The 26,482-nt window shown below is 42.6% G+C and overlaps 1 protein-coding gene across 1 annotated transcript in view; it reads left to right on the top strand.

Moving 5' to 3' along the window:
* Positions 1–6,604: 6,604 nt before the first annotated feature.
* HMCN1 (hemicentin 1) overlaps positions 6,605–26,482 on the top strand; it is a 137,392-nt gene continuing 117,514 nt past the window's right edge. Inside the window, exons 1-2 of the mRNA XM_030455549.1 lie at positions 6,605–6,880; positions 25,014–25,084. Coding sequence (XP_030311409.1) covers positions 6,628–6,880; positions 25,014–25,084 — 324 coding nt within the window. The 5' untranslated portion in view covers positions 6,605–6,627. The remainder of the gene's footprint in view (positions 6,881–25,013; positions 25,085–26,482) is intronic.

The following is a 26,482-nucleotide window of genomic DNA, read 5'->3' as shown; positions in this document are numbered from 1 at the left end:
GATTTTCATAAGCCAGGGTGGTTGCCTAATTGTCTCCAAACTCCATTGAAAATCCTGACAAGACCCACAGAATATCTTGAAACCCTCAGAATAGAATCATTGGCAGTGATGAAATTTTTAGACTACCATTAAAACAGCACTGAAGAAGTTTTGGAAAAATCCTTGTATCCTGCAGGAAAATAGGTGGTGAAAGCAGTAAATGTGTAGTAACATGATCTTATCCTTTTTGTTGCATCTCTACACCTCCTTCTCTGTATCTGCCACTTGGTGGAAGGCTGGGAGTGCAATTAAATGTACATAAAGGGTATATCTTGGTGGAGTCAAATGGGGGGCTTAGTAATTCTCTTAACTGATACAGGTATTGTGCTGCACATCTCTGATCTGGATAAGCTTCTTCTTGTAGTTCCAGGGAAACATTCTGGGTGGAATTCTTGGAGAAATTGTTTCAGAATGGACCTTCAATGCTGATATTCTTTCTAAAATCCTGACTGAAAAGGTGAATTTAAAGTACAGAAACAACATGATCTGGTGGTTAAACAGTGGAGTCACACAGGTGGCATTCATCACCACCAGGTTAGATGGAGGGAACTGCTGCAGAGATGTCCCTGTTGGAACTGGGCACCTCTCGCACCCTTTATTATCAATAAATTAAGGCTGAGCTACTCACTATTATTATCCTGGTCTCCACAGACTGGGAAAGGAACTTAGGGGTGCTTGGGCAGGATGGGGACATCTGTGGTCAGTGGTGTTATTTAAATTTTTGGTGTGATGGAGCCCACACTGCCTTATGCACTGTCTGTAGCATTTGGCCCCAAGTCAGGTTTGCATGATTACATGGCTGTGGGTGAAGTTATTCTGAGTTGTGGAGAGTCAGCATCTCTTGATTGTGTCCAAATTTACAAATTCAAGTAGAGGATTTTTGGATCTTCTTGAAGCTGAGCTTGAAAGAGAAACCCCTCATGGTGTGGTTCTTCTTTTGCTTTCAGTCTATGATACTGTTGCCATTGTTTTCATAATTAGCTTGCTCATTAGCTATCTAATATTTTTAAACAGCACTCTGGTACAGATGAAAAAGAAGCACATCTCTTTGTAGCTGTTCAGACCTGGTGTAGGCATCTCTAAAACTGGCAACATTTGAACTGCAGTTAAAACCCAGAACTGATGGTGAGTGTGGGTTCTTTTTAGTCAAGGAAATGCCAACAAAAGACATGGCAAATAAGGACAAATGTAGTTGGTGGTAGACTCATTCTGTCAGGCAGAATGCTGTGGTCTAAGCAAGTGAGAGGGAAGCCAAGTGGAGCACTAAAAGCAAACTCTGTAAATGTGAGACCAGTTGCACAGCTGAAAAAATAGAAGTCACTGCCTAGAAAAAATGTCACTGTTTACTTCTCACTGGAGTCTCAACCCTCATCATATAATGGTATTCACATGGCCAAATCTGACCCCCAAAGTAGTGCTGATCTTTTTATGCTCTTTGCAAATGAAATGTGAAGATTTTGCCACATATAATCCATCAGTCCTTTCTGTTTTCTGTTCATTGGTCTTTCCCTGGGGGTCTGTTGGTAGCAGCTGTACTGAGCTGCCTTACCTGGCTGCAGGCTCCTCAGCATACCTGCTGATTCCTGTTGTAGCATTCCTCTGCCAGGATGGCATTTTAACCCCACCTTTCCCCAAACATAGATGCTGCCTGCACACTACTTCAAAGCACAGAATTTGAGACCTAAAAACGTTATTTTTGGTTTTAGAGCACTGAATGGTTTTGATAAATATAAGATTGTACCTCTCTTAGGCAGGAGTAAATGTGCCTAGGACACATTTACTAGGACTAGAGTGTCTGTATGCATGAAATACAAAGACAGGATTAAAGACTAGTGAAAAAAAAACCACTCTGTCTGTGAACTGAAGAGATCTTAATATACAATCCATGCAGTTCTCACAGAGAGAGCCAAAGCCAGATGCCCAAAACAAACAGCAATGATTCCCTCCTTTTCCACTACAATTAACCAAGTTCAAACAAAATAAAAAGGAGTGATGAGACTTTGAGGAGGAGTGGGAATAGCAGCTTTAAATGCTTATGAAGTTCTGATGGAAAAAAATACTGTCAGATGTCTGTGACAAAGCAGTTCAGAGTATCTGGCATATGTGCAGAACTTCCTGACCAGAACAGAGGTGTTGTGAGAAAAAGCTCTGGTAGATACAGCCTGCTGAGAGTGGTCCCTGGAACCCCAGGAGGAGAAGGCATTTGGTAGCAGCAGTGGTAACATCAGCTCTCAAAACAATCATTTTGATTTTCTCTTCAGATGGGAACTTCTGTTTTTGCAGTGCCTGCTTGTTTACTGTGAACAAGGCTGGAACTGGAGCTCTCTTTTCATTAGCAGCCTTTGGACAGCAATCATTTTAAGCTTCAAATGAAATGAAGCAGATGCAGACACAAGCCCAAAGGCAAAAAGTACTTTATTTCCTTCCTGGTCTTCTAAACTGATATATTTTCCCCACACACTTTATGGGTTTTATATTTGAGACAAGCTAGGAAAAGAGAAGTTAAATGACTTTACTCTTTACTTTATCTAACAATTTAGAACTATCCAGGATAAACAGCCCAGACAGGTGACACTTTCCTCACACTCAGAGAGCCAGAGTGTGGCGAGAAGGAATTAGACAACCAAATCCACCTCTTGAATTCTTCTGTGCTACCAAATTGCACAAACAAAATGTCAAATTCCAGCCCCAAAACACACATGGAAAGAATGTCAAGGTGATGTTACAGATGCTCAAAATTAGGACATAAGTGTCAAAGACAGCTGTGATATCTGTGCATGCAAAAAGGATGCTGAGACTATCAGAAAGCATGAAGTTGGGAGCCTGCTGTGGCAAATCTGGGTGTGTGGGGTGGTGGTGGGACCTCAGACCCCTGGATGTATCCCTGCCCAGCTTCCCTTCCCTCCCTGGCCTCCCCATCCTGACAATTTCCAGGTGTTTCTGCTACATTGGGCTTTGACAGTGGCATGGACCTGACCTTGGAGTGTTTGTGCTGAGTTATTGTTCTGGCACGCTGTCAAAACTTCATGGTAGAGCATGTCAGAATGAACAGTGGGATTCTTTAATTCTTTTTTAAATAGATGATTTTTTGGCAAACTATGAAAATAATTTCATTGGAGGATTAAAAAAAAATAATTCCTCATGCTGCAGTGCTTTCTTCCCACAAATTTGAAAAACCTGCTGTGAATAATAGTGTTAGAGCTTCCAAAGTTCAAGGGTATTTTATAGTGGAAAGTGTTAGGCAACCAAAATAAATATCAGTTGTCACTGTTAAGAAATTAAGATTTTTCTTTACATTGTACCTTAAAACCCATGATTAAATGGAAACATTTCCAATGACCATGTCCAAGTGGAGACATGTGAGGAGTGGTGTTCCTCAAGGCTCAGTACTTGGATGGGTGCTATTTAACATCTTTATCAATGAATTGAGGGCACCCTCAGCAAATTTGCTGGTGACACCAAACTGTGGTGAGGTCAGGATGCTGGAGGGAAGGGATGGCATCCAGAGGAGGATGAAAGGCTTGAGAAGTGGGCTTGTGCAAACTGCAGGAAGTTCATTAAGGCCAAGTGCAAGGTTCTACACCTGGGTTGAGGCAATCTCATGTAAGAATGAAAGGTTGGGAGAAGATAAGACTGAGGAGAAGGACTTGGGGGTAGCGGTGGACCAGAAGCTTAGTGTGAGACATCAGTGTGTACTTGCAGCCATATCCAGTCATGTCCTGGGTTTAATCAAAAGAAGCACAGCCAGCTGGTGGTGGGAGGGGGTTCTCCCCCCTCTGCTCTGCTCTTGTGAGACCCCCCTGGAGTTGTGTGTCCAGTTCTGGAGTCCCCAACATCAGAAGGACACAGAGCTCCTGGAAGGTGTCCAGAGCAGAGCCACTGAAATGCTCAGAGGGCTGAGCAGCTCCCTGGGAAGCCAGGCTGAGGGATTGGGGTTGTTCAGCCTGGAGAAGAGGAGGCTCAGAGGTGAGCTCAGAGCAACCTTCCAATATCTGAAGGGGCTCCAAGAAAGCTGGGGGAGGGCTTTGTGCACTGGTGTGTAGTGAGGTGACAAGGGAGAATGACTGAAAACTTGAAAGGGAAGATTTAGGTTGGACATTAGGAGGAAATTCTTTAATTTGAGGGTGGTGAGCCCCTGGCACAGGTTGCCCAGAGGAGCTGTGGCTGCCCATCCCTGGAAGTGCTCAAGGCCAGGTTGGATGAGAACTTGAGCAACCTGGGCTGTGGGAAGTGTCCCTGCTCATGCAGGGGGGTTGGAACTGGATGAGCTTTAAGATCCCTTCCAACTCAAACCATTCTATGATTCTATGATAAAATGGCATTTTTCTTACAGCTGCAGCACTGTGTGCCTAAGAGGGTTATTTTTTCATAGGGACCCTTGGTGTGTTCTAACTTGTTTACATCTAAAGGAGAAATAATTTAAGACAGAAGGAGCATGATGGCATTTTTTGTGAGGAAAAATGTGACGGGAATTCATCCTCATAAATGGCTGAACAAAATCCTTAAACCCCAGTGCTGCCAGTCTCTAGGGTGTCAAAAATACATATTCCTCTTTTCCAGCTTGAATGCATCTCAACTTAAAAGATTTGTGGGCATGTTTGACAAACCTGGTCTGAGTTTTCTGCGAGCAGAATTACAGATGAGGCAAGTTTTCCATGGTTTGAGGTTTCATTTGTGAATGCTTTGCACAGCTCTGGTTATGTGCTTCCTTCTTATGACATCAGTGCTGAAGGGGAGAAAGAATGTAAACATCTGTTTTTTATAACTCAATTCCAGGCTTATAACTTGATTAGGAGAAGCAATGTTTCTCCACCATTAATTTTCCAGTCACAATATGATGGTTTTGAGTGGAGTTTTAGCACCAGTTTTAAGGTTAGTAAGATAAGGAGAGAAACTAATGAGGTAAATTCTGTTTCGTGCTCTGCCTTTCCAAGCTGCATCAAGTGCTGTGTGATGTGGGATCCACATCCACCCCACTGGAAACAAAGGATGTGATTTCCTTCCCACTGGGTGTTTAAAATGATGTCCTGGTTAAGATGATGGTGCAGCTGATGGAAGGGAGGTTTCTGACAGTGTCTCTGAGGTGAGCTGCAGCAATGTGGGTATGATTCAGTGATCTTAAAGGTCTTTTAAGAGGTCTTTTAATGTGAGGGGCTAGAAAAGACTTCTAGAGGTCATCTAGTCCAACCCCAAAGCAGGATCACCCAGGGGAGGCCACACAGGGATGCATCCAGGTGGGGTTTGAAAGTCTCCAGAGAAGGAGACTCCACAACCTCCCTGGGCAGCCTGTGCCACTGCTCCATCTTCCTCACAGGAAAGAAGTTTCTCCTCATGTTGAGGTGGAACTTCCTGTGTTCTAGCTTAAACCCCTTATTTCTTGTCCTGTTATTGGGCACTACTGAGAAGAGATTGGCCCCATTCCTCTTGACCCCCACCCTCAGATAATTGTAGGCATTACTAAGATCCCCTCTCAGCCTTCTTTGCTAAACAGCCTCAATTATTTCACTCTTTCTTCATAGGAGAGATGTTCAGGTTCCTTACTCATCCTTGTAGCTCTCCATTGGACTCTCTCCAGTAGATCTCTGTCTCTTGCAAATTGGGAAGCCCAAAACTGGATCCCATATTCCAGGTACAGCCTCACTAGGACAGAGTAGAGGGGGAGAACCTTTTCCAACCCAAATGATTCTGTGGTTTTGCTTCTGGCTGTCCTGTCCAGGTCCTTTCATGTGGCCTTGGGTCACCCACCCAGGATCAGTAATTATATGCCTGCTGAGATTGGGGAACTCTGAACTATATCATCTTTAATCTCTTCTATTACCTGATCAGGGTTTAACCCACCACTCTGCCCACTTGCTTTCTTTTATTCATTCTGCTTTCTTTTATTCATTTTAAATTTTTTTTCTTGCACCAGTGACTGCCAGTGCCTGGAGCTGTGGTCCTGATCCCAGTTTGGGGTCTTTCCTACCCGCTTTAATAACCCCTGTAAAACCATTTTCACAGAAGCTGAGGAAAAGAGGTTAAAAGAGGCCTCGGGAGGTCCATCCCCTGGGCTTCAGCAAGTAGTTGTGGACATGTACATCAAGTGAGAGGAGGACCAAGGCAGGAGTAGATACACGAGAGATTTTAGCCTCGTATCATGCGTTTATAACAATAAACCAAGAACACTTCCTAGGGATGGGCTAGAGCCAGCACATCACCCTCACCTCCCTGGCAGGTGTGTGACGGGGCCACTCCGAACCTCACCCCGGTTCTGAACCGGGTTGAACATCCCGCAGGTCCAGACAGACCCGGGAGGGAGCCCTGAGGTGAGGGCATCGTCCCAAGGGAGCCTGGGCAGGCCGGCGGGTTTCACAGCAGCGGCTGCTGAAGCCTCAGCTCCGGCACCATGGAGGGGGCTCTGTCCCGTCTCTCTCGGGGCGGTGCTACCCCAGCCCTGCCCGGTGAGAAAGGCGGAGCGGGGCCGCAGCCGCGCCCAGACAAAAGCCGCGGCGTTTCCTGCCCTCCGAGCTGAGGGGAGTGGGATCCAGGCGCGGGTCCCTGCGCTCGGAAGTGCCCCTCAGGGCGGCCCGGGTTGCTGGGGGGAAAAAGATGGCTTTTTGCGGAGCTTCTCTGGGCACCGTGCTGCTCCTGCTCGCCCAGTGCTCCCCAGTTGCCCCCGAACTGGGCGGCGAGGCGGTGCCGGAGGGAGCTTCCACCCTGGCGTTCGTCTTTGATGTGACCGGCTCCATGTACGACGATCTGGTGCAAGTTATCGAGGGAGCATCCAAAATCCTGGAAACGTCGCTAAAAAGACCCAAGAGACCGCTCTACAATTTCGCCTTGGTGCCGTTCCACGATCCAGGTGTGTGTGGGGGGGATGGTTCGGAAAGGGGCGCGGTGTCCGCTGGGTTTGGGATGCCCAGGAGGGTCAGCCTGCTCAGGGCTGGCTTTTTGGGAAAAGTTGGGTGAGTTTCCTGCGCTTCTAAGAACATGAGTGTTTCTGTCACATAAACTCTTCTCCCCGGGGCCGTAAATTGCCTGAAAAGTTTTCTGACCCCCCCCTCCCTTTCTCCGTGCTGAAGCTGAAGTCTCTGAGAGCTCCAACGAGTTCAGAGGATCAGATTCTCCTCTTGGTAATTCTCATAAGAGCTGAAGTGGCTTCAGTGAGCCTTTCTTCTAGTAGAGAGCACGTATAGTTAACAGTATTACTACTAAGGTTTTTTTTTTCAATGCCCTTCTATGGGAATGCACTTAATACACATAATACAGTTGCACTTTTCCTCCAGTTTTGTTGTCCCTTGTTTACATTCAGAAACTTGCACTGAAATGATCCAGAAGCTTCCCATGGTGTGTTTTTTGCTTTGGGTTCATATTTCTTTCCCTCATTTTACCTTTTTTTTGTTGGTTTTTTGTTGTTGTTTTCTTTTGCTTCCCTGTAGATGGTGTGTTCTTCTCATTCAGCATCTGTTTTCTATTCCCTTCATATTCTTTCTAACTTTATTCCTCTTTTCTTGTCAAATAACTTTGGGTTATTTGAAGAGGAAATAGGAACTGGATGCCCCAGGCTGGTGATGTGAGCTGTACTACAGACTAAGAACTAACTTAAGAAAAAAATTAGAGAGTTGGAAAAAGCCCTTGAAAATTACCTTTCTCATTTAATTTCCATGGAATACTTCAGAATGTGATATTGCAGAAGTCAGTTCTTAACAGTTCAGTTTTTCTAGAGATGCAAGCAAGGGTGTCTGTTTCCATTTGATGACAAGAGAAGTGTCGCTGTTGTTATTAAATGCCTTAAACCAAATGGTTGGAAAATTAGAGAAAAACTTATCTTTGAAAGTTTTGGGTTTTTTTGTTATCTATAAGAATGTATAGGTTCTCTGTGGTGTGTTGTGGTTTTTTTCTTTAACAGAGATTCCATCATTGTACTGTCAGGATGTTCTATCACAAAAGGGTCTGTTATGTACCTTACTGCTTTCACCTTTCGTGTCACTTTCTTTTTTCCCTCTCTTCACCTTTTTGTTGTTTTATGTGACACATGTATATGGGACTTAAAAATCACCTGGCCACAGAGAAGAAGGAAAAGACTTTAGTCAAATATAGAGCCTAGACTCTTTATATCCTTTCAGAAGATCAAGCAGGTAGTTTTTCCTGGAGCTCTTTCTACTTGGACAGAGGAGAAAATGAATATCATGGGTCAGGAGTATTTTGTTTTTATTTTCTCCCTATATTCACACTTGCTGCATCTTCCTTTTTCATCACCAAGTGATCCACTAGAAGAGTGGATAGTTCTCTTTTCCAGAAGGCTTGGTGGGTATCTACACCAACCCTGATAGCAAGACTCTGATCTTGCATGGTGCATTTTTAGTTTTCAGGTTTGGGTAGGTTGTCCCTTGTTCTTGTGCAATCTCAGTAGGAAGAAGTTCCAGCTTTTGTATCACTGGTAGTTCCAATGTTTGGCTTCCATCATGGGCTACTTTCAAATCCTTTGTTTCAGTACCCACTTTTTTCTGTTTCATACCATGCCTTTTCTCTTCCTCACTCAGTTTTCCTTCAGTGCACTTTGTATTTTCATTCCTTTCCCATCTGCCTGACCCTAATCATAGAATAGAATCATAGAATTGGCTGGGTTGGAAGGGACCTCAGAGATCATCAAGTCCAACCCTTGATCCACTCCCGCTGCAGTTCCCAGCCCATGGCACTCAGTGCCACATCCAGGCTCTTTGGAAATATCTCCAGACACGGAGAATCCACTACTTCCCTGGGCAGCCCATTCCAATGCCTGATCACCCTCTCCAGAAAGAAATTCTTTCTAATATCCAGACTCCCAGGTCCCTTTCTGCCACTCTGTGCCCAGCCTGGAGCTCCCCATGGGGTTGTTGTGGCCAAAGTGCAGGACCCGGCACTTGGCTGTGTTGAACCTCATCCCGTTGGAATCAGCCCAACTCTCCAGTCTGTCCAGGACTGGACAGACTTCCACTGGCTCTCCAGTGTCTTTCTGGTACCTTCCTGGTCTAAATATATGTCCCTAGCAACAAAACTACTGCCACCTCCTTCTGCTTGCTTCATATTTTTTCCCCTTACAGTCTTCTTGCTTCCTTGCCTCCTCCCCCATTCTCTCTCATTCCGTGGGTGATCCCCTTCCCTGGAAAATGTTGGATTTCATTCAGTAGAGTGACTGAAACCTAAATGATTCCAGTGCTGACCTACACAAGGAAGAGCTGCTGGCAAACATCCCTAGGTGTATCCTGCTGCATCTCTGTATGGTAATCCTACTTCCCTGCACTGCCAGGGGGGACTGAATTTTAAGTATGATGGATAGCTTGGTAGATCATAAAGCTGCTTGGAAGTGGAGAAGAATTTTAAACTTTAATTTGTTCTAATTTATGGGAACTATATCTCTACATCTTTCTTAGAGTTAGAAGGATGCACCACAGGACAGTGTCTTGAATTTTATGGATGAGAATTGAATTTTATGGTTGAGGATGCTGATGATGTGGTATCTTTATATCTGATGATGACCAAGTCTAGGCACTGGAAAAGAGAATGCAATAAATACTGTTGTGACAAGTTCTTCAACATCTTTTCTGAATCTACAGAGAACTAACTTTTTCTTTAAAAATCTAACAAAAAATATTGCTTAGCTTGTATTTCACAGTGTCCAATTTACCTTAAATCACCTGTTCTTTCTGAAGACTGCTAAACTAAACTGATGAGCATGACATGCTATTTTTTGTTTATTCCCCTCAAGTTGTCTGGTTGGCTGCTTAACTGATATTTATTCTTCAAAAAAAGATCTTTATTTCTAGCTGCCTCACAGACAAATTCTTTATGATGTTTTTGTGAGCTACTCTGGGCCATGAGGCAAATGAGAGCGCAATACATGGTTGGGTCTCAGTTCCAAGAAACATCTCTTTGTATAAAGCTATCCTGATACAGATGTGCTCCTTGTTGCTAGGTAATTACAAGGTAAAATTAGTGGGGATTTGGCTTTTAACTCCATTATTTTCCTAATTTATGTTGCACAGTGCATGCTGAGCAGTGCCCTGGTCATTCCCTTTGCAGTACTGCTTGCTTAGGACCAATCAGTGAAGCAGCTCAAGTGCTTTCTAAGTGCCATAAATAAAGAGTTATTGACAAGGAGAGTGTATTTACCAAAACCATTCAGGAATCTGTCTTGCAAGAGTCCTTGACATCACACAAGGTATATCTGAACTATAAACAATCTGAGTTATTTAAGAAGCTTCCTGTATCTACTGGACTAAAGTGCTTCCTATTAATGCAGCACATTCTGGTCTCTGATGTAGATTAAAAGGTAATGCCATGCCTGCTGGAGTGGTATTTTGCTCAGACTATGATATTTTGGTTGAAGAGTAATAATTAATAAATATATTTTTAGTAACAAGCCTGAAGTTTTTTGGCATGGAATTATAGAAAAAAAATTCTAATGGATTTCACATTCTGCTGCTGCTGTACCATCTGGTGCTGTGCTGAGATCTCCATTTTGAGAAAGCCTTTTGTTTTGGATTCCCCTCATCTGTAAGCATGTGCAGCACTTTGAACAGATTACAGGAATCACTCCAGTTTTTCAGTGCCTAAACATGATCACAGAAGTCGTGTAGTCAGAAGGGCTGTTGGCAAAGAAATCTCTTGCCACACTTGTGTTCAGTGGAAAAACTGGGGGGCAAGAAAAAGAGACCCAAATTAAGAAGATTTGACACAGGAAAAATTTTGAATTGGAGCTAAAGCTTAAAATCAGGAAATGCTTTTGTAGTTGTGGGTCCTGATCTCCTACAACTCCCATTGTATCCTGGGGAAATGGAACTAGATTCAGAATGTCCTTCTTTAACATCTGTGGCCAGCTTTGCTATTTTTTTCTTAATGCCATTAAGGAATTTTGGAATGGAAAATAAACCTAGGAGGACAAATTCATCCCTAGTATTTTTCTGTAAAGCTCATGGAATTATACCAGTAATAACCAGGACTCTGCATGATTTAATCAAGCATTCATTTAGTGTGAATGACTTTTGTAACCCAAACTCCAGCAATTGATTTTAATTACAAAAAAAACACCCCACTTCCTAGTCCATAGAATGGTGTTTCCCTGTTAATACTCTGCAATGAGCATCTCCTGACCCTTCTTCTTAGAAACCAGGTAGGCAAGAGAGAGAAAAGGGAAAACCTTAATACTGCTTTGTTCAGATGGGGAAATAGCAGTGAACTTAAATCATCCACCTAGTGGCACATAGTAAATGTGTAGGAGAACTAGAAATGCAGTATTATTTTTTTCTCCTTGATACCACTCCACTTGTTTGACTAATTTTGTCATGGACTAAAGGCACATAATTATATTTAATTTTATAACCTGGGGTCTCCTTTATTTAACAGACTTGCAGTGCTATACCCATAAAAACAGCTGGGCTGCTCAAGGTCAGTGGGTATTATGAAAGGTCTAAGAATGCTGACTTTTGCAGCTTTGATAGGTTTTTTGTTTGTTTGGGTATTTTTTTGTACTTACCAAAATCCTATGCTTTTTAGGGGAAAGAAAGAGAAGAGTTGCCCCAGCTCTGTTTGGTAAGAGTAAGCTCAGAGGGGAAGAAAATTATTCTCTCCACTTAATTCAGATAGTTGTCTTATTTTGAGACATGAGTGGGTTTTATATTAGCCCCAAAATCCAAAGTGGAAAAAACTTGCACTGATTTAACACGTTGGATCTCCCTGTTCTTGAGCAGTAGCTCTACTGATGCATCACACAGTCTCAGGTTAAAGTTGTCAGAGCTGATCTCTGGGGGCCTCAGGAATTTCTGAAAATCCTATCTGAAAAATTCAAGGTTTTGTAAGGTTTTTTTGAGTGTTGCTTATTTTGGACTTGTTTAGATCCACAGTGACAGCAGTACTGGATGCATGTCCAAGTTTTGAGTTTTTCTTTGACCTTTTAGGAGCCACAATGCAAATTTATTTCTGTTCAGTGCTGTCTTGGTGTATCTGAAGACAAATGGTAAGTAGAACAGGCCATAACAACTCTTAAACCTGCCCTTTTGTGCTCTAACTGCTGAAGTATTATTTCACCATCACAATTTTGGCAGGAAACACTGTTTCCTTATGGCCTCTTTATTGTTATTACTACTTCAAAGTGTCTGTGGTTTGAGCCTGGCTGATAACAAAGGACCACACTCAGTTCCCCACCTCCCCATGGTGGATGGTGATGAGGAAACCAACCTAGGACCCTGTGGGACAAGACAAGGGCTGTGGTGGTTCCACTCACTAATTAAGATCTCTTCTGCTTTGCACTAGTAATTATTTTTCATGTTACATTTGAAATTGTTGCCTGCTGAACTTACACCATAGCCACCACTTGTTCTGTTTTACTTTGCTATCCCCAGCTCCAAGTGGTGACAATTATCTGAAGAGCTCTGTAGCTCATTAATAATGCATCCCAGTGTTACTCTGTCCCAGTAATTATTACTGGTGTTGTTTTGGTGGGTAGCAGTGTACACATGTTCTCTGGAGTATACATATACTTCTCATATTGTACCTCAAATGCAGTAACTCTTACAGGGCCATCACAAACTCAGCCATCAGATATGCAGAAGTAATGGTCCAGAGTTTCAAATTGACTCCCAAATACAACAGTTTTAATGTGAGAGGTTTCTATCAGTTGCCTTAGAATCTTTACATTACTTTACTCCTCCATGGACCTGAAATCTTGTTCACTTCTCAGTGGAGTAGGTAGGAATTCATCACACACTAGCAGCATTCCACCCTGCTTCAATCAATGCTGCACCTTTCCTTAGAATGGGAATATCAGCTTAAGTTATAAGTCACTTCCAGCAGTTATTCCACATGTGTAGAAGCCAAGTTTGTCCTAATAATGGTAATAATTGTCTAACAGTGGCCACATTGGCTACAAGTCTTCATGGGAGCTCTGTGGTGTGGGGAGAAAAGAGAAATTTCTGATGCTGTGTGCATCTACTGAATTGGTTTAAATGCCCACAAGTCAAATTTCTAATGATATATAGATAGATAATATAGATATTTGATCAGATCAAATGTAGCCTTTGATGCAGAAAGCATTTATTTTCTGAGAATACACAATAATGAAATGAACAGGGAGGCATAAATATTATATACATCTTTATCTCACTCATAGTATTCATTTGAAGGTGAATTTTCAATGAAATGTGCAGAAGGAAGTTGGCAAGAAGCCTAAAAAGAAAATATTGTCCTCTTTAAATGCCAGCCTTGCTCTTCTAAAGTGGAAATACAAGCAGAGAACTGAAAAACAGTCTGTGGTGGGGAATTAGCAGCCAATACCAGTAGTGAATGGGGAGGCTTGAGTTCTCAGGGAAGAATGGAAGGAAAAAGAACTGAGGGCAGCTGAAACTGAAACCCTGTGATCCTTAATGGTTGCTTCACTGCCATCCAGGAGGACCAGCTTGGTTCAGATCAGGAATGGGGCCATATCCATATTCTTTTGGAGAGCTGGATGTCCTGTGATACAGAGCTGCAGGAGGGTGAACCATACTTGTCCTGAGGAGGGAGTAATGATGGGGCTTCATGTGCTGATACAACTTGTGCTTGAACCTCCCTCAACCAAGAGTGAGCAAAATGTGTTTATATTGATTTGATGTTTTTTAATGTGCCTGTGGTGCCCTTCATCCCACCATCCCAACTGGTTTGGAATCTCAGAGCTGTTTCTGTTACCCTGCATTGACAGGAGCTGGGTGTCTCTGTAGGCTTTCTGACTTGTGCTTTGTGCTTTTTGTGTGTGTGTATTGAAGGCTGCTTGGAATTTATACTAAAGAAGATTCAATTCTGTCAGTTGAGGGTCTGGAGAAGCTGGAGTTTGGAAAAGGAGCAAATATTTCATTTAGTTAATGGATTTTGAATGTGGCCTAAGGAATGACAGGAGGAATCCTTCAGCTGGAGCAAGCCCTCAGGTGCCAGTTGGTATATATGTATATATATATATTTTTTTTTTTCCAATCAATGATTTGATTTTTGGCATATGCTGTGAGCTTCGGTTTTGATGGAGACACATACATCACAGAACATATTGGAAACATATGGTTTTCAGTTTGCAAATGATGAAAGAATTTCCCTGTTGAAAGAGGCTGATGGTGTTGCTTGATCTGCTCACATCTTGATAATCAACAGTTTTGATAGAAGTAGAATGGGTTTGATGAAATGTGCTCTAAGATGGCTGCTTTATGTGCTTTCTTTGCACACTGCCAGGGAGAATGTGTTTGGAGAATGCCTTTTACCCCTCAATTATATTGTTGAAGAGAATTAATTTTTTATAACTATTGCCATTGGTTTAGGTTTCCTGGTTTAGGTGTGCTGCTCAGATCTGATTGATGAGATCCTTCAGTTCTGACTGTTCATCCTATGCAGTGGTTGTATGAAGAAGTATGTCCAAGATTCAGATTTTGCATAGGGACAGTTTGCAATGTCATTTTTAAGTAGGATCAGAAGGATTTAGATTATAAAATTGAGTAAGAGGGTTTCTGTTTCCTGGCTTTTTCCTGCTCTGGGGTTGACTGTCCAAATAATAACCTCAGATTTATTTTAATTCTGTTTTTCATCTGACCATATGGATACTGAGTGCTCAGATGAACCCAACTCCCATGGCACAATAGGTGTGATGGCCCCCCTGGTTCTGATCTCATCCCAGAACATCAGCTCTGCTGAAGAGCTTCTCCTGGTAGGACATTTTGAGCTAAAACTGTGTAAAACTCAGAGGCAGCTTGTGCAGGGAGCTCCACTATAAACTGAAGGACTGATCTCTGGAGGGTGTTGCTGGATGCTGACTGATGGAGCTCATCTCCATGTGTTAGACCAAATTTGTTGTTACTGGAGGCTGTCAGCAGGATTTGAACCCTGGGAGCTCAGCAGAGGCTGAAATCTGAGGGAGTAATTCTGGCAGCCAGCAGGCAGATCATCAGGGAGGGGGGATAAGCCACAAATGGGGCTGTGCTGCACATTTTTCATATGTATTGCAAATATAAACAGGCTGTGTGGATGAGGAGCTGTGAGCTTGCTGGTCTCTACCCCATGTTCTCTTCCATTTGGATTTTCTTTGGCATCTGTGGTACTCTGCTTCACAGGGACACTGAGTGGAGTTTTTCTGGCCCTGCTCCAGCTGTGGCCTTTTTCCTAAAACAAACTCAGCCACAGATTTTAGCTGGCAAGAAATTACTGGTAAAATATATACATGTTTGGAAGTGACATGTTCCCAGACACCAAGCCATGAGCTGCATCCATCACATGCAGAGGAAGATAAAGGAAAGTGTTGAATTTCTTTTCAGCAGTCTTATCCCCATTAGCAGTCTCATCTGTTGGCTCTGGAGCATTGGCTTCCTTCCCATGTGCCTTTGGGTAATGCAGCAGTTAGTGTGTGATATTGGCTCCAATCAATCAAGAGCATAAGTGTTCAGAGCCTGTGTGTGGAGCAGAGTGGGACTCCCAAATGGAACTTGGAGAATTATAAACAGTTCTTTGGAGGTGCCCCCATGAGCCTCTGGGGGATTTGGAATTGCAATCCAAAGGAGTGATCTTTTATTTCAGTGTTTTCAGAGGAGCTCTCATGCTTCCTTCCACTGCTGCTTTTGTTTTTCCCAGCCTTAGGAGTACAAACTATGTAGATGGCTTTTAAAGACAATTTTATGGAGCCTGATACAAATTCCCAAGATTTTCTTCCCAGCCCTAGGAGCACAAACTATGCAGATGGCTTTTAAAGACAATTTTATGTAGCCTGATAAAAATTCCCAAGATCAGTTTGATAACTAGAGGATAAATTCCAACCAGTAGAGCTTGGCTGCAATGAGATGTAACCAACAGCAGAACAGGACCCTGGGTTTTAGGCTGGGAATATCCTGCTAGAGTGAGTGGGGGGTGGGTTTGCATAATTAAATGAAAATAAAGGGATGTCTTGTGATGCTGTAGTCCCAGCTAGAAGTCTGGTCTGTTTGCTCAGGATAGCAGCTCTAACCTATAGCTATAAGTTACTGCTCAATTCTTGTGTTTAAATTGCATTTATTGCCTGGGGAGTGAGGGGGGTGAGCAGGAAGCCATTGCCATTTTCATGCTTTGGCCAGCAGCATTTTCATGAGCTGAAGTTAAGTGTCTCTGGGGATGCTGAATAGCACTGAAACATTTCCTGGATTCTCTTAAGCTGTGTAGTGCTATGTCAGAGGCTGGTTTCCACAGAACAAAGTTTTTTGTTTGGTTAGTGAGGTTTTAGTTGACTGAACTAGTATGCTCCTGCATTTCTCAAGGAACAGAGGAGGAAACTTGTGCAGGAAAAATGAAATCCTCTACCTTAGGATACCTAGGAATACTGCTATTTCTTTTATATCCCCATATTAATTTATACTTCTATTAACTAAAATCCTCCAGAGGTTGTGTGTTACACCTCTTTTATCACAGCTAGTTTTTGAGGCTGTAAATAGGTGAAATGGTCAGGCAAGCACCTGGCTTTTGTGTACACGCAATAGCTGGAGCACCCAGGTAGAGGAACTGTGATGGGCAAACCACTGCATTGTGGCACTTCTCTTCCATTTGATGTTACTCAGTTGGGGCAGCACCAATACAATGGTTGTGTGGTTTTAATAAGAGATCTCAGCATCACTGGGAATCTTTTACCTGGATCTGGGTAAACCCAAACCCCAGAGTCACCCAGGTAAGCTGCTGAAGCACAGGATGGTGTGCACTGCTTGGGATGACATTTTGTCTGCTCTCCCACAGCATCTGGAGACAGTGTTAAGGCAGTGATGCTTGTCCAAGAGTGTTACATCCTCATTTAACAATATGTTACTTAAAAACCTACATCTTGGTGTCTTAGGACCTTTCAGATGAGTGGGTTTTTTTGTTGTGTTTTTTCTGTGTTGTGGGGGGTTTTATGTCTTTTTTGTGTGTGTTTTTGTTGGTTTGTTTTTGGGGTGTTTTTTTGTTTGTTTGTTTTGGTGATTTGGGTTTCTTGCTGGCTTTGTTTTGGCCACATTTTCCCCTTTTAAGTTTTACATAAGTTGAATCAAAGCACAGGGAATTCATGTGCCTTACTCCTGAGTCACAGCACTCTGGTTAACTACAAACCCACAAATCACTTATTTATCCCTGAAGTGTTTACTCCTTTTTCTTCTATTTCCTAATCTGTCAAACTCCCACATATTTTTATCTTCTTCATCTCTGCCTTCAGCTCATCCCTTCCTCAAATTTTCCATTGACCTTTTTCTCTCAGAGGTTCAGGGTTCTTTCTCAGCACTCCCTTCATCTCAAGGTTTCTTGGCAGTCTGGAGTGTGTTTTGCAGATACAGACTGGATCCTGGTGATGAAATGTGTTGCTGCTAAAGGCAATATATTCTTGCTCTCAAAGAACTGCTTAGTTAGCCACAAAAAGGTTTGTGCAGGAGATGAGGGAAAAATCTTTCCCAGCATCCAGGGTGTCTCGTGGCTGATTCCTGCAGGAATCAGGGTGGTACCAGGGACCCATTTCCTTCTCACTTGGCATATTTGCCATGTCAGTCAATATGTTTCTGGAGGTTGTTCTGGGTCTGGTTTGCACCAGTGGACTCTGGTATTTTGTTTCTGGAGTTTGGTCTGGGTTTGATTTGCACCAATGGACTCTGGTGTTTTGTTTCTGGAGTTTATTCTGTGTCTGCTTTGCACCAATGGCCTCTGGTATTTTATTTCTGGAGGTTGTTCTGGGTCTGCTTTGCACCAATGGCCTCTGGTATTTTGTTTCTGGAGGTTGTTCTGGGTCTGCTTTGCACCAATGGCCTCTGGTATTTTATTTCTGGAGGTTGTTCTGGGTCTGCTTTGCACCAATGGCCTCTGGTATTTTGTTTCTGGAGTTTATTCTGTGTCTGCTTTGCACCAATGGCCTCTGGTATTTTGTTTCTGGAGTTTATTCTGTGTCTGCTTTGCACCAATGGCCTCTGGTATTTTGTTTCTGGAGTTTATTCTGTGTCTGCTTTGCACCAATGGCCTCTGGTGTTTTGCTCTTGGAAATTTTGGCTGAATCTACATTTTTATTTTTATTTTTTTGAAAGCTGTACTGGACAAAGAAAATACTGCTCTCTCTGCACTACTTATCTACTTCTCTCATCTATGGGGCTTTGGCCCTTTCTGCCCCTCCATGGGTGCCACTTGGCAATTCCAGGTTCTCTCCCAGATGGTTCCAGGTTAGCTGGATGGGGGCAGGTGGACCAGGATGAGTGTCCCTGGTGCTGGGAATCTGAACTGAACTGGAAAGATTGAGTTACACACATCTAGACAGGCTCTCTGAATGCTGACAGGGAGAAAAAAAAATGTGGCTGCTTTGTGTGTAAAGCTTGTATTAAATATTGCTGGTGTTGCTGATGCTTACAGTGGAGATCATGTCATAAGAGTAGAGCCCTTTCCCCACCCTTGGAAATGTCATGGAATATTGTTGTGTTACCTAAAGTGATTATGGTATGTGAAGATAAAAATGATGGCTAAATTGCACTTTAAAGAATTTGGCAATTTTATCAGTTTGAGCAAATCTTTTAAGTTCAGGGTAGCCACCTCTACTTGTTGGTAGCCACCTCTACTTGTTGGTAGCTACCTCCACTTGTACCTATCCCTGTTTTTTCCTTTTGAGGGGAGGCACAAGAACACCTCAGGTGTTTGTGAGGTGTTTGTGAGCTTGTGGAGTGGAGCTCCAGCTTAGTGAGTGGTGGGAGAGGGTGAATTTATCTCTGTGAAGGACAGGAGGGAATTAGGATGATGCTGTTGCATGCCTGCTTCATGGGGATGAGTCTGATTTTGTAAAGAGAATGGTTTGAGATCATAGAATCATAGAATCATAGAATTAGCCTGGTTGGAAGGGACCTCAGAGATCATCGAGTCCAACCCTTGACCCACCGGAGCAGTTGCTAGACCATGGCACTGAGTGCCACATCCAGTCTTTTTTTAAATGTCTCCAGGGACGGAGAATCTACCACCTCACCGGGCAGTCCATTCCATAGCCTGATCACCCTCTCCGTGAAGAAATTCTTTCTAATATCTAACCTAAACCTCCCCTGGCACAACTTAAGACTGTGTCCTCTTGTCTTGTTGAAGGTCGTCTGTGAAAAGAGTCCAGTTCCCACCTCGCTACAGCCTCCTTTCAGGGAGTTGTAGACAGCAATGAGGTCTCCTCTGAGCCTCCTCTTCTTCAGGCTGAACAGCCCCAGCTCTTTCAGCCTCTCCTCATAGGGCCTGTGCTCGAGTCCCTTCACCAGCCTGGTTGCCCTCCTTTGGACCTGTTCCAGGACCTCTACATCCTTCTTAAACTGAGGGGCCCAGAACTGGACACAGTACTCGAGGTGTGGCCTCACCAGCGCTGAGTACAGGGGAAGAATCACCTCCCTGGACCTGCTGGTGATGCTGAGATGAAGCAAACAAGAAAAGCCTTCAATAACTGCAGCATGTTTTGAATTATCTCTTTAATTTGCATAAAGCTTGTTCAAAGACAGATTTGAAATCCAGAAGTCTTTTCAAACTTGAGGAATTTTGACTGTAGATTCTTATGTGATGACTCAAGTATTCTCACCTCTTGTGTTGTAGCTACATAGCATTAACAGTTTCTTAGTTACTTCCAATGAAATTTCCTGTTGTGTACACAGAAAAGGTTTTTTTTTTCCACTTTGATATTCTGTCTCATTGAGCAGGTTTTATCTTGGTTAACATGGAGTAAATCCACAGTAATTCCATTACAGTCAGTGCTGTTGGCTTGGATTTACCCCAGTGTAACTGAGATAAGACTCTGGCTTTGGTTGTCCCCTTTCTTAATTTGCTCAAACATTACATATTTCCTAAATATCCTTTCAAATCACTTCAGATCATGCTGATTCATCCTACTTTCCCAAACTCCAAGAGTAACAACGTAGGTGAAATTTACTTGATGAAAAGATTGTTTAAGCAGGGTCTAGTTTCTATTAGCTCAGCTGTTTTCCATTTCTTTTCCAGCACTGTTTAACATTTCATTGTACTCAGGATAAGATCTGAATCTCTTCATGCTTTCACTACTTGACTCAGTTTTGTCAATTAAAAGGGTGGTGTTTTAAATTATAGGGTGCTCTCTGACCTTATAACTGACTAAGGATTGTATGCCATGGTGACATTTCAAAGCAGTTTTTAACTCTGAAGATCAGAAGAAAGAAAAAGGTTGTGCCTTAAGGCATTACTGTTAATCAGCAACATAACATGTTTAAAAGAGCTTCGTAAATACAAGCTGAGACTTTGGAGAATGAGATGAATCAAATTTTTCCTGCTTTTTGTTTATATTTCCTGACCTTACACGAGCTTTGTTGAAGTGCACTCTGAACTTTATTACAGAGTATTTTAATTTACCATGTGTGAGAGACATCTGGAATTTTGTGGAGGTTATTCTGTGAATTAAATTGGCTTTATTGTTAAGGTTAGGAGTTTGGACAGTTTTATCTATGTTTATAGAGTTTACACTGGGGTCTTGGGCCATGCAATCCTTCCAGAAATGAATCCATAACATTTGTATTAACGTCTTTACAGTTGGATTTCTACTGCTACAATGTTTTTACCTTCACATGATGATAAATAATCCTGCTTGGGAAATCCAGCTCTTATTCAAGGGATAAAGAAGGGATGGTAGATGGGAAATGCCACCTCCTTCACCACTTGGAGACATTGGGCATAAACAAAGTCTGCCTGCAGTTAAGCAAAATGCTTAAGAATGCTTTTATTATAAATATATATTTATATAGTGCCTGCTGATTTTGATATGATTTACACATATGCTGAGATGTTTCTGTGCGAGGCCTTAAAGATTTATCTTGGGCAAAAAAGAGATCCTTTGGCAAAACTGGTGTTTTAAACCTCAGAAATACATTCTTAATCATTTGGGTGCTATTTTGTACTGCAGTAACATGAAAGCTTATCAAGTACTGAATGATTATCTGTGTCTGTATCTAAATCTCTTCCAAATCCCATGTAGTGACAGGCTTCACCATGGTTGTCTTCAGTATGAATATTTAGATTATGGTCTTGGTCAGAGGTTGGACTGGATGATCTTGGAGGGCTCTTCCAACCTAAACATTCTGTGATTCTGTACCAGTGGACAGTTTGTAAAAACAGATGGTTCCTCAGGGGTTTCCAGGCTGTGGTTTAAAAAGCTAATCAGAAAAGTACAGTCTCTGTTCCTTGGTGTTAGGGTTGGAGAAAACCAGCCTGGCTATTATAACAAATTTCATGTTGGTCTGTGAATGCCATTAAGAACTTTGTGGTTTTGCTGTGGTTTTGAGCCTTCTTTTAGATGCAAGACATAAAGCATGAGAAGCTCTGAGTATCAGCCCAACCATCAGTTCATCCATCTGTGCTTCCTTAGGGAAGACTCTGCTCTGGGCTAGAAAACTGCTCTGGGCTGGACAGATGCTCTGGTTTCTCAGCTGTTGGTGGTGGAACCCTCGTGGCTGGAGTGATAGAGTTTTTGAGAAGATGTTCAAAAGCAGACAGGGGTTGGCAGGGGTACCTTCCTCAAGAAACCACTCTTTGAGGAGAAGCTATTCCATAATGCTGTCCTGTCCTGAGGCCAAGAGTTGCATGGGGCAGTGAAGTTCTCCTGAAGATGGAGGCATTCAGAAGTCTGTTTTCTTCATACCTGAGCTGCTTGTGCTGTTTAACAGTGTCTGTAGTTAAGATGTTCCTTTTCTAGGTCTGTATTGCCTTGCTTTGCAGCTAGGTTGTACCAAGACAGCTTAACCTAGCAAACCTGAGCTCTCATCAGGCCCTTTTGTTGGAAAAATGTGTTTGGAAAGGTGTTTAAGTGGAGGTGAAATGGGCAGTTAGCTGAAGATTCAGTGATGAGCTATTAGATGGCTGGACTCTCAAGTCTTGCTGCCTGTGATGGATGTCAGGAGTGAGATTGGCACTGGAGGGAATGCCAGGGAGACCTTGCAGCAGGAGAACCAAGTAACCCACTCCAGAACACAGAATCCAAGGTAGAAGGGTAAGATCAAGCTACTTTAAGACTAGCTGCAGCTAGAAGAATTCATTCTGTCTGGGACATGCTCTTCATCAAGAAAGATGATTGTGTGACAGTTTTGGGCCACTGAAGTTACTAATTTGTAATGTGTATTGAAAACTATTATTTTTCCTTTCTATTTTAATGGTGTAGAGGTTTTTTTTTATGAGTTTCATTTTCTAGCACTACTGGAGTGTTACCAAGCCATAAATAATTAAAAGAGAAATGAATCCCTTGCTATATGCTAAGCCACTTGGCTTTGCCCTGGAGAAACTGAGGAGTTGTTACCTGCCAGCTCTCCTAGGACAGTAGCAGTGAACTACTGGAGGGGGGACACTGCTGTAGTACCATCTAGAGCAACTCCTGCTTTTTAGTAAATAGAGCTTCTGGAATGTGTCCTGAGCAGAGCCACTGAAATGTTCAGGGGGCTGAGCACCTCCCTGAGAAGCCAGGCTGAGGGATTGGGGTTGTTCAGCCTGGAGAAGAGGAGGCTCTGAGGTGACCTTAGAAGACCTGAAGGGGCTATGGGAAAGCTGAGGTGAGGCTTTTGACACAGGGGTGTAGTAGGAGGACATGGGGAAATGGTTTAAAACTTGAAGAGGGGAGATTTAGGTTAGAAATTAGGAAGAAATTCTTTAATTGGAGGGTGGTGAGACACTGGCACAGGTTGCCCAAGGAAGTTTTCTTCTTCCAAAGCCAGGAAGCAGCTTTCCAGCTTTCCTATTGCCATTAACCTCCTGTTCTGTTCAGACTGCACAGTGTGAGATGTTGTGTTGTGTTCCCTGCAGTCAGAGCCAGGGCTTTGAGCCCTTCCCAAGGGGTGATAGAAATCTGGGATAGAGTGAGACCCTGCTGATGCTGCTGACACCATGGCCCATTGCAGGCAGCAGTGATGCAGAGATGAGCAGGGGTAAATCTGCATGGATTAGCAGCTCCCCAGTTGAACTCTCATGAACCTTATTGTAATGTGATGCCTAGAGCTATTGCTTGTGTAGAAGAGTTGGCAAAACCCACAATGTGTTTGTAAATGAACTGCCAGTGAGAAGGAGACAAATGCCACTTGTGGGATTTATCAATGGCATCTGCCAGGGCCAGGCCCCATCCACCTAAAGGGGGATCAGTGTTATGGTTGTGAGCTCTGCTTTGGGGCCTTAAAAATTAATTTCTGGTGGCTCAGTTCTGAGTTTCTCCTGAGCCAAACCTGCATGCTGGCTGCCTCCTGGAGCTGACACAAGGAGGGAGGACATTGCCCTGTGCCGCTTGGTGTTAGTAGAGGCTTTTTCTTTACCTGTTTAAGTGGATGGAGAGGACAGCAGGCAAAGCCAGGAGTGTGCTTATTTTTTTGCAGTGGAGTCTGAGGTGTGGGTAGTCCATTCAGCTTTAATCAATACCATATTTGACATGCTCCACAGGATGGACAGACCCAGCCAGCACGGGGTTAGGAAGGGCAGGTCCTGTCTGCCCAACCTGAGCTCCTTTTATCAACAGGTGACCTGATGCTGTGTGAGGGGAAGGCTGTGGATGGAGTCTGCCTGGACTTCAGGACTATTAGGAAGAAATTCTCCCAGAGAGGGTGCTCAGGCATTGGGATGGGCTGCCCAGGGAGGGGGTGGATTCTCTGTGTCTGGAGATATTTCAAAAGAGACTGGATGTGGCACTGAGTGCCATGGGCTGGGAACTGCAGCGGGAGTGGATCAAGGGTTGGACTTGATGATCTCAGAGCTCCTTTCCAACCCAAATGATTCTGTGATTCTGAAATGTGGAGACACCAGTAACATCCTTCAGCTTTGTACAGCAGCATCATCTACTTGAAAACTTCATGGCCAGGAGATTTTTAAGTACAGAACCAAGGAGGAAGAAGAATGTGACTGATAAACTTTTAGGATGTAGACTCCTGAGTTGGGGCCAGGTCACACTGAGCTGAGGGCTCCCCTGGCCCAGGTGGCTCCTTGACTGCTGCCTCCAGTTCCCTCTGCAGCTGATGGAGTTGCTGGTGATAAACCCCAGAGCTGCTCTTTCACAACTGGAGAAGGAAGCTGAAATAGGTGCTTTCTGAATGAGTGCATGACTCTCTTCCAGCTTTGGTTCTCTTACTCTTTTTACAGCTGATTTTAAAATTATGATGTCCATCACAAGGTGTTTTCCTGTCTGGCTAAGATCTCAGTTTTAAACACCAAATGACTGTCAGCAGAAATTATGCTTATGACATGAATTTGGGGATTGTTTCTGAACTGGGGAGCTTACATCAGATTAGTGAATTTGCAGATTCTCTATCCAGAGTGAGAAGTAAGTATGTGTGGCTTCTAGCCAAATCCTTGGCAGCACAGCCAGAAGTGGGAACTTCTATGCAGCAGGATCTATTTAACAAATATTCTTGGAGATTAATTGCTTGACTGCTGTGGGGATGAGTTCTGGGTTTTGATTCTTTTGCCAGATGAGATAACGGTTTAAAACTGGAAGAGGAGAGATTTAGAGGAGACAGTAGGAAGAAATCCTTCACTATGAGGTTGATGAGATCCCAGGTTGCCCAAGGAAGTTGTGGATACCCCTTCCCTGGCAGTGTAACCTCATCTAGTGGGAGGTGTCCCATTTTTAAATCCAGCAGTGAAGCTAATGTGGTATCATCTTCAGAGATTTTTTTTGGGAATTTTGTTCCATTCTGATTACTATGAGCAATGAAATGATTGGTAAAAAGTAAACTTGAAAGAAAGACAACATGAGATGCCTTATGGGCCTATAAATGTTTAAGACACATAAAAAGATACAATTCTTTTTTAGATGATATTCTAATATCATATTAGAATGGTATTGGAGTCACTAGGTTTGGAATCATAGATTTCTTTGGTGTATCATTCTCTACTAATCCTTTCTGTTAAATGTTTAAAGCTTGTTTTTTCCTACTAGATTCCTGTAAATCTGAAATAGCTTTCCATTTGAAGTTGTCTTTTTGATAACTTTTTTATTTTCTTGTATTTTCCATTTTTTTTTTTCATCCTAGAAATTGGTCCAGTGACAATAACCACAGATCCCAAGAAATTCCAATTTGAACTCAGGGAACTTTACGTTCAGGTGAGTAAATTGTTTTTTCTCTATATGGCTGTAGCAAAGGCCCTCTTTGCTCCTTCTAATCTTTCCTCTAGAGTTGGTGTTTCTGCTAGGATGCTCTATTGGGGTGTAGGCCAATTACTTCTGTCATTTTATCTCCTCAGTCATTTATATTACCTGATTATCTTTATTTCTGATTACAATTAAGTGCTTTGTCTTAGTTTACATCACTGTATAGGGACTTAGTTCACTATCTCAGGAAAAACAGATAATGCTGACATATGTTTTGAATTCAACTGGTTCTGCCATTTGCTCACTGACACTTTTAGGGAATGTTTTATTGCCTTCTGGAGCTTATTTGCCATTAAAACCTATTACTAATTAAGGTACAAAAGGCCCTCAAGACCTATCAAGTATGACATAGGTGATGCCTTCCCTGCCATACAGTACTTAGAACCCACTGGTTCACAAGCATCAGGCTCTTGACTTACACAAACTGTGAGTGGCTTCTGTAGCTGTGCTCTGGAGTAAAAATGGCACTTTGGATCTAACACATCAGTGTATCAGCCCTTGGTGGAGTTTCCCTGGGTGAGAATGAAAGAATGAACCACAACTGACATCTGGATCAGGTCCCAGAAGGAAAGAGAAGTCTTTGGAATGTAATTACCCTGACTGAAAGAAAATAGGATCTTCTTGTTGTGTTTTTAATCATGCAAAATCCTCCTGACCTGTGGAGAACCTTGCTGGAGTTAGCAGTGCCAGACACTCTCCTGTCTTAAAGAACAATCTTCTAGAAACATCTACGGGGTGTAATCATTGTAATGAAGGATTGTTTGAAAGCCAATAGTGCTAGTCTGGCAAGAATGAGTGCTTTAAAAGTTGGCAGAAAGACAGAAATTTGGATAAAACAATAGTAAGTTTTCAAGGAGGCAGAAAATGCCAACCAGCATGCCTTTCCTTTCCCTTTAGAGGGAAATTAAGCTTTAAAATCCTTCCAGTCTTCAATTTTTGTTTTCTAAATAAATAAATTAATTGCAGCTGTTTTATTATTTAGATGAAGCTTTTGGGAATTTAAAACTCTCAAGTTAGAAGCAAGTTGTTTAAAAGTTACTGCCTAATGAATTTAAGACCTCTCTAATTCTGATTGATTACACATTATGTAATTAATATCAAGATGTGCTCACTCAGCTGAATTACAACTTTTACTTTCTTGCATTCATGCATGATATCAGTAAAGAGCCAGAATGCAAATTTAAAAACTGATTAGAACAGAGCAGATAGGACAAGATGCAGTAGTTCTCCCCAAAAATTGAACATCTGCATGTTTATTGTTACCATTTTTCCTTGAAAGGCAGTTAAAAAATGCAAGAATTCATATTGTGGAGGTAGCTTCATTTTGCATGGAGAGCAAATATTCTCATT

This window comes from Calypte anna, chromosome 8 (assembly GCF_003957555.1).
Source record: "Calypte anna isolate BGI_N300 chromosome 8, bCalAnn1_v1.p, whole genome shotgun sequence".
In the NCBI taxonomy this organism is placed as follows: domain Eukaryota; kingdom Metazoa; phylum Chordata; class Aves; order Apodiformes; family Trochilidae; genus Calypte; species Calypte anna.
The sequence above is the reverse complement of the archived record's forward strand: the minus strand, read 5'-3'. Positions and strand labels throughout refer to the sequence as shown.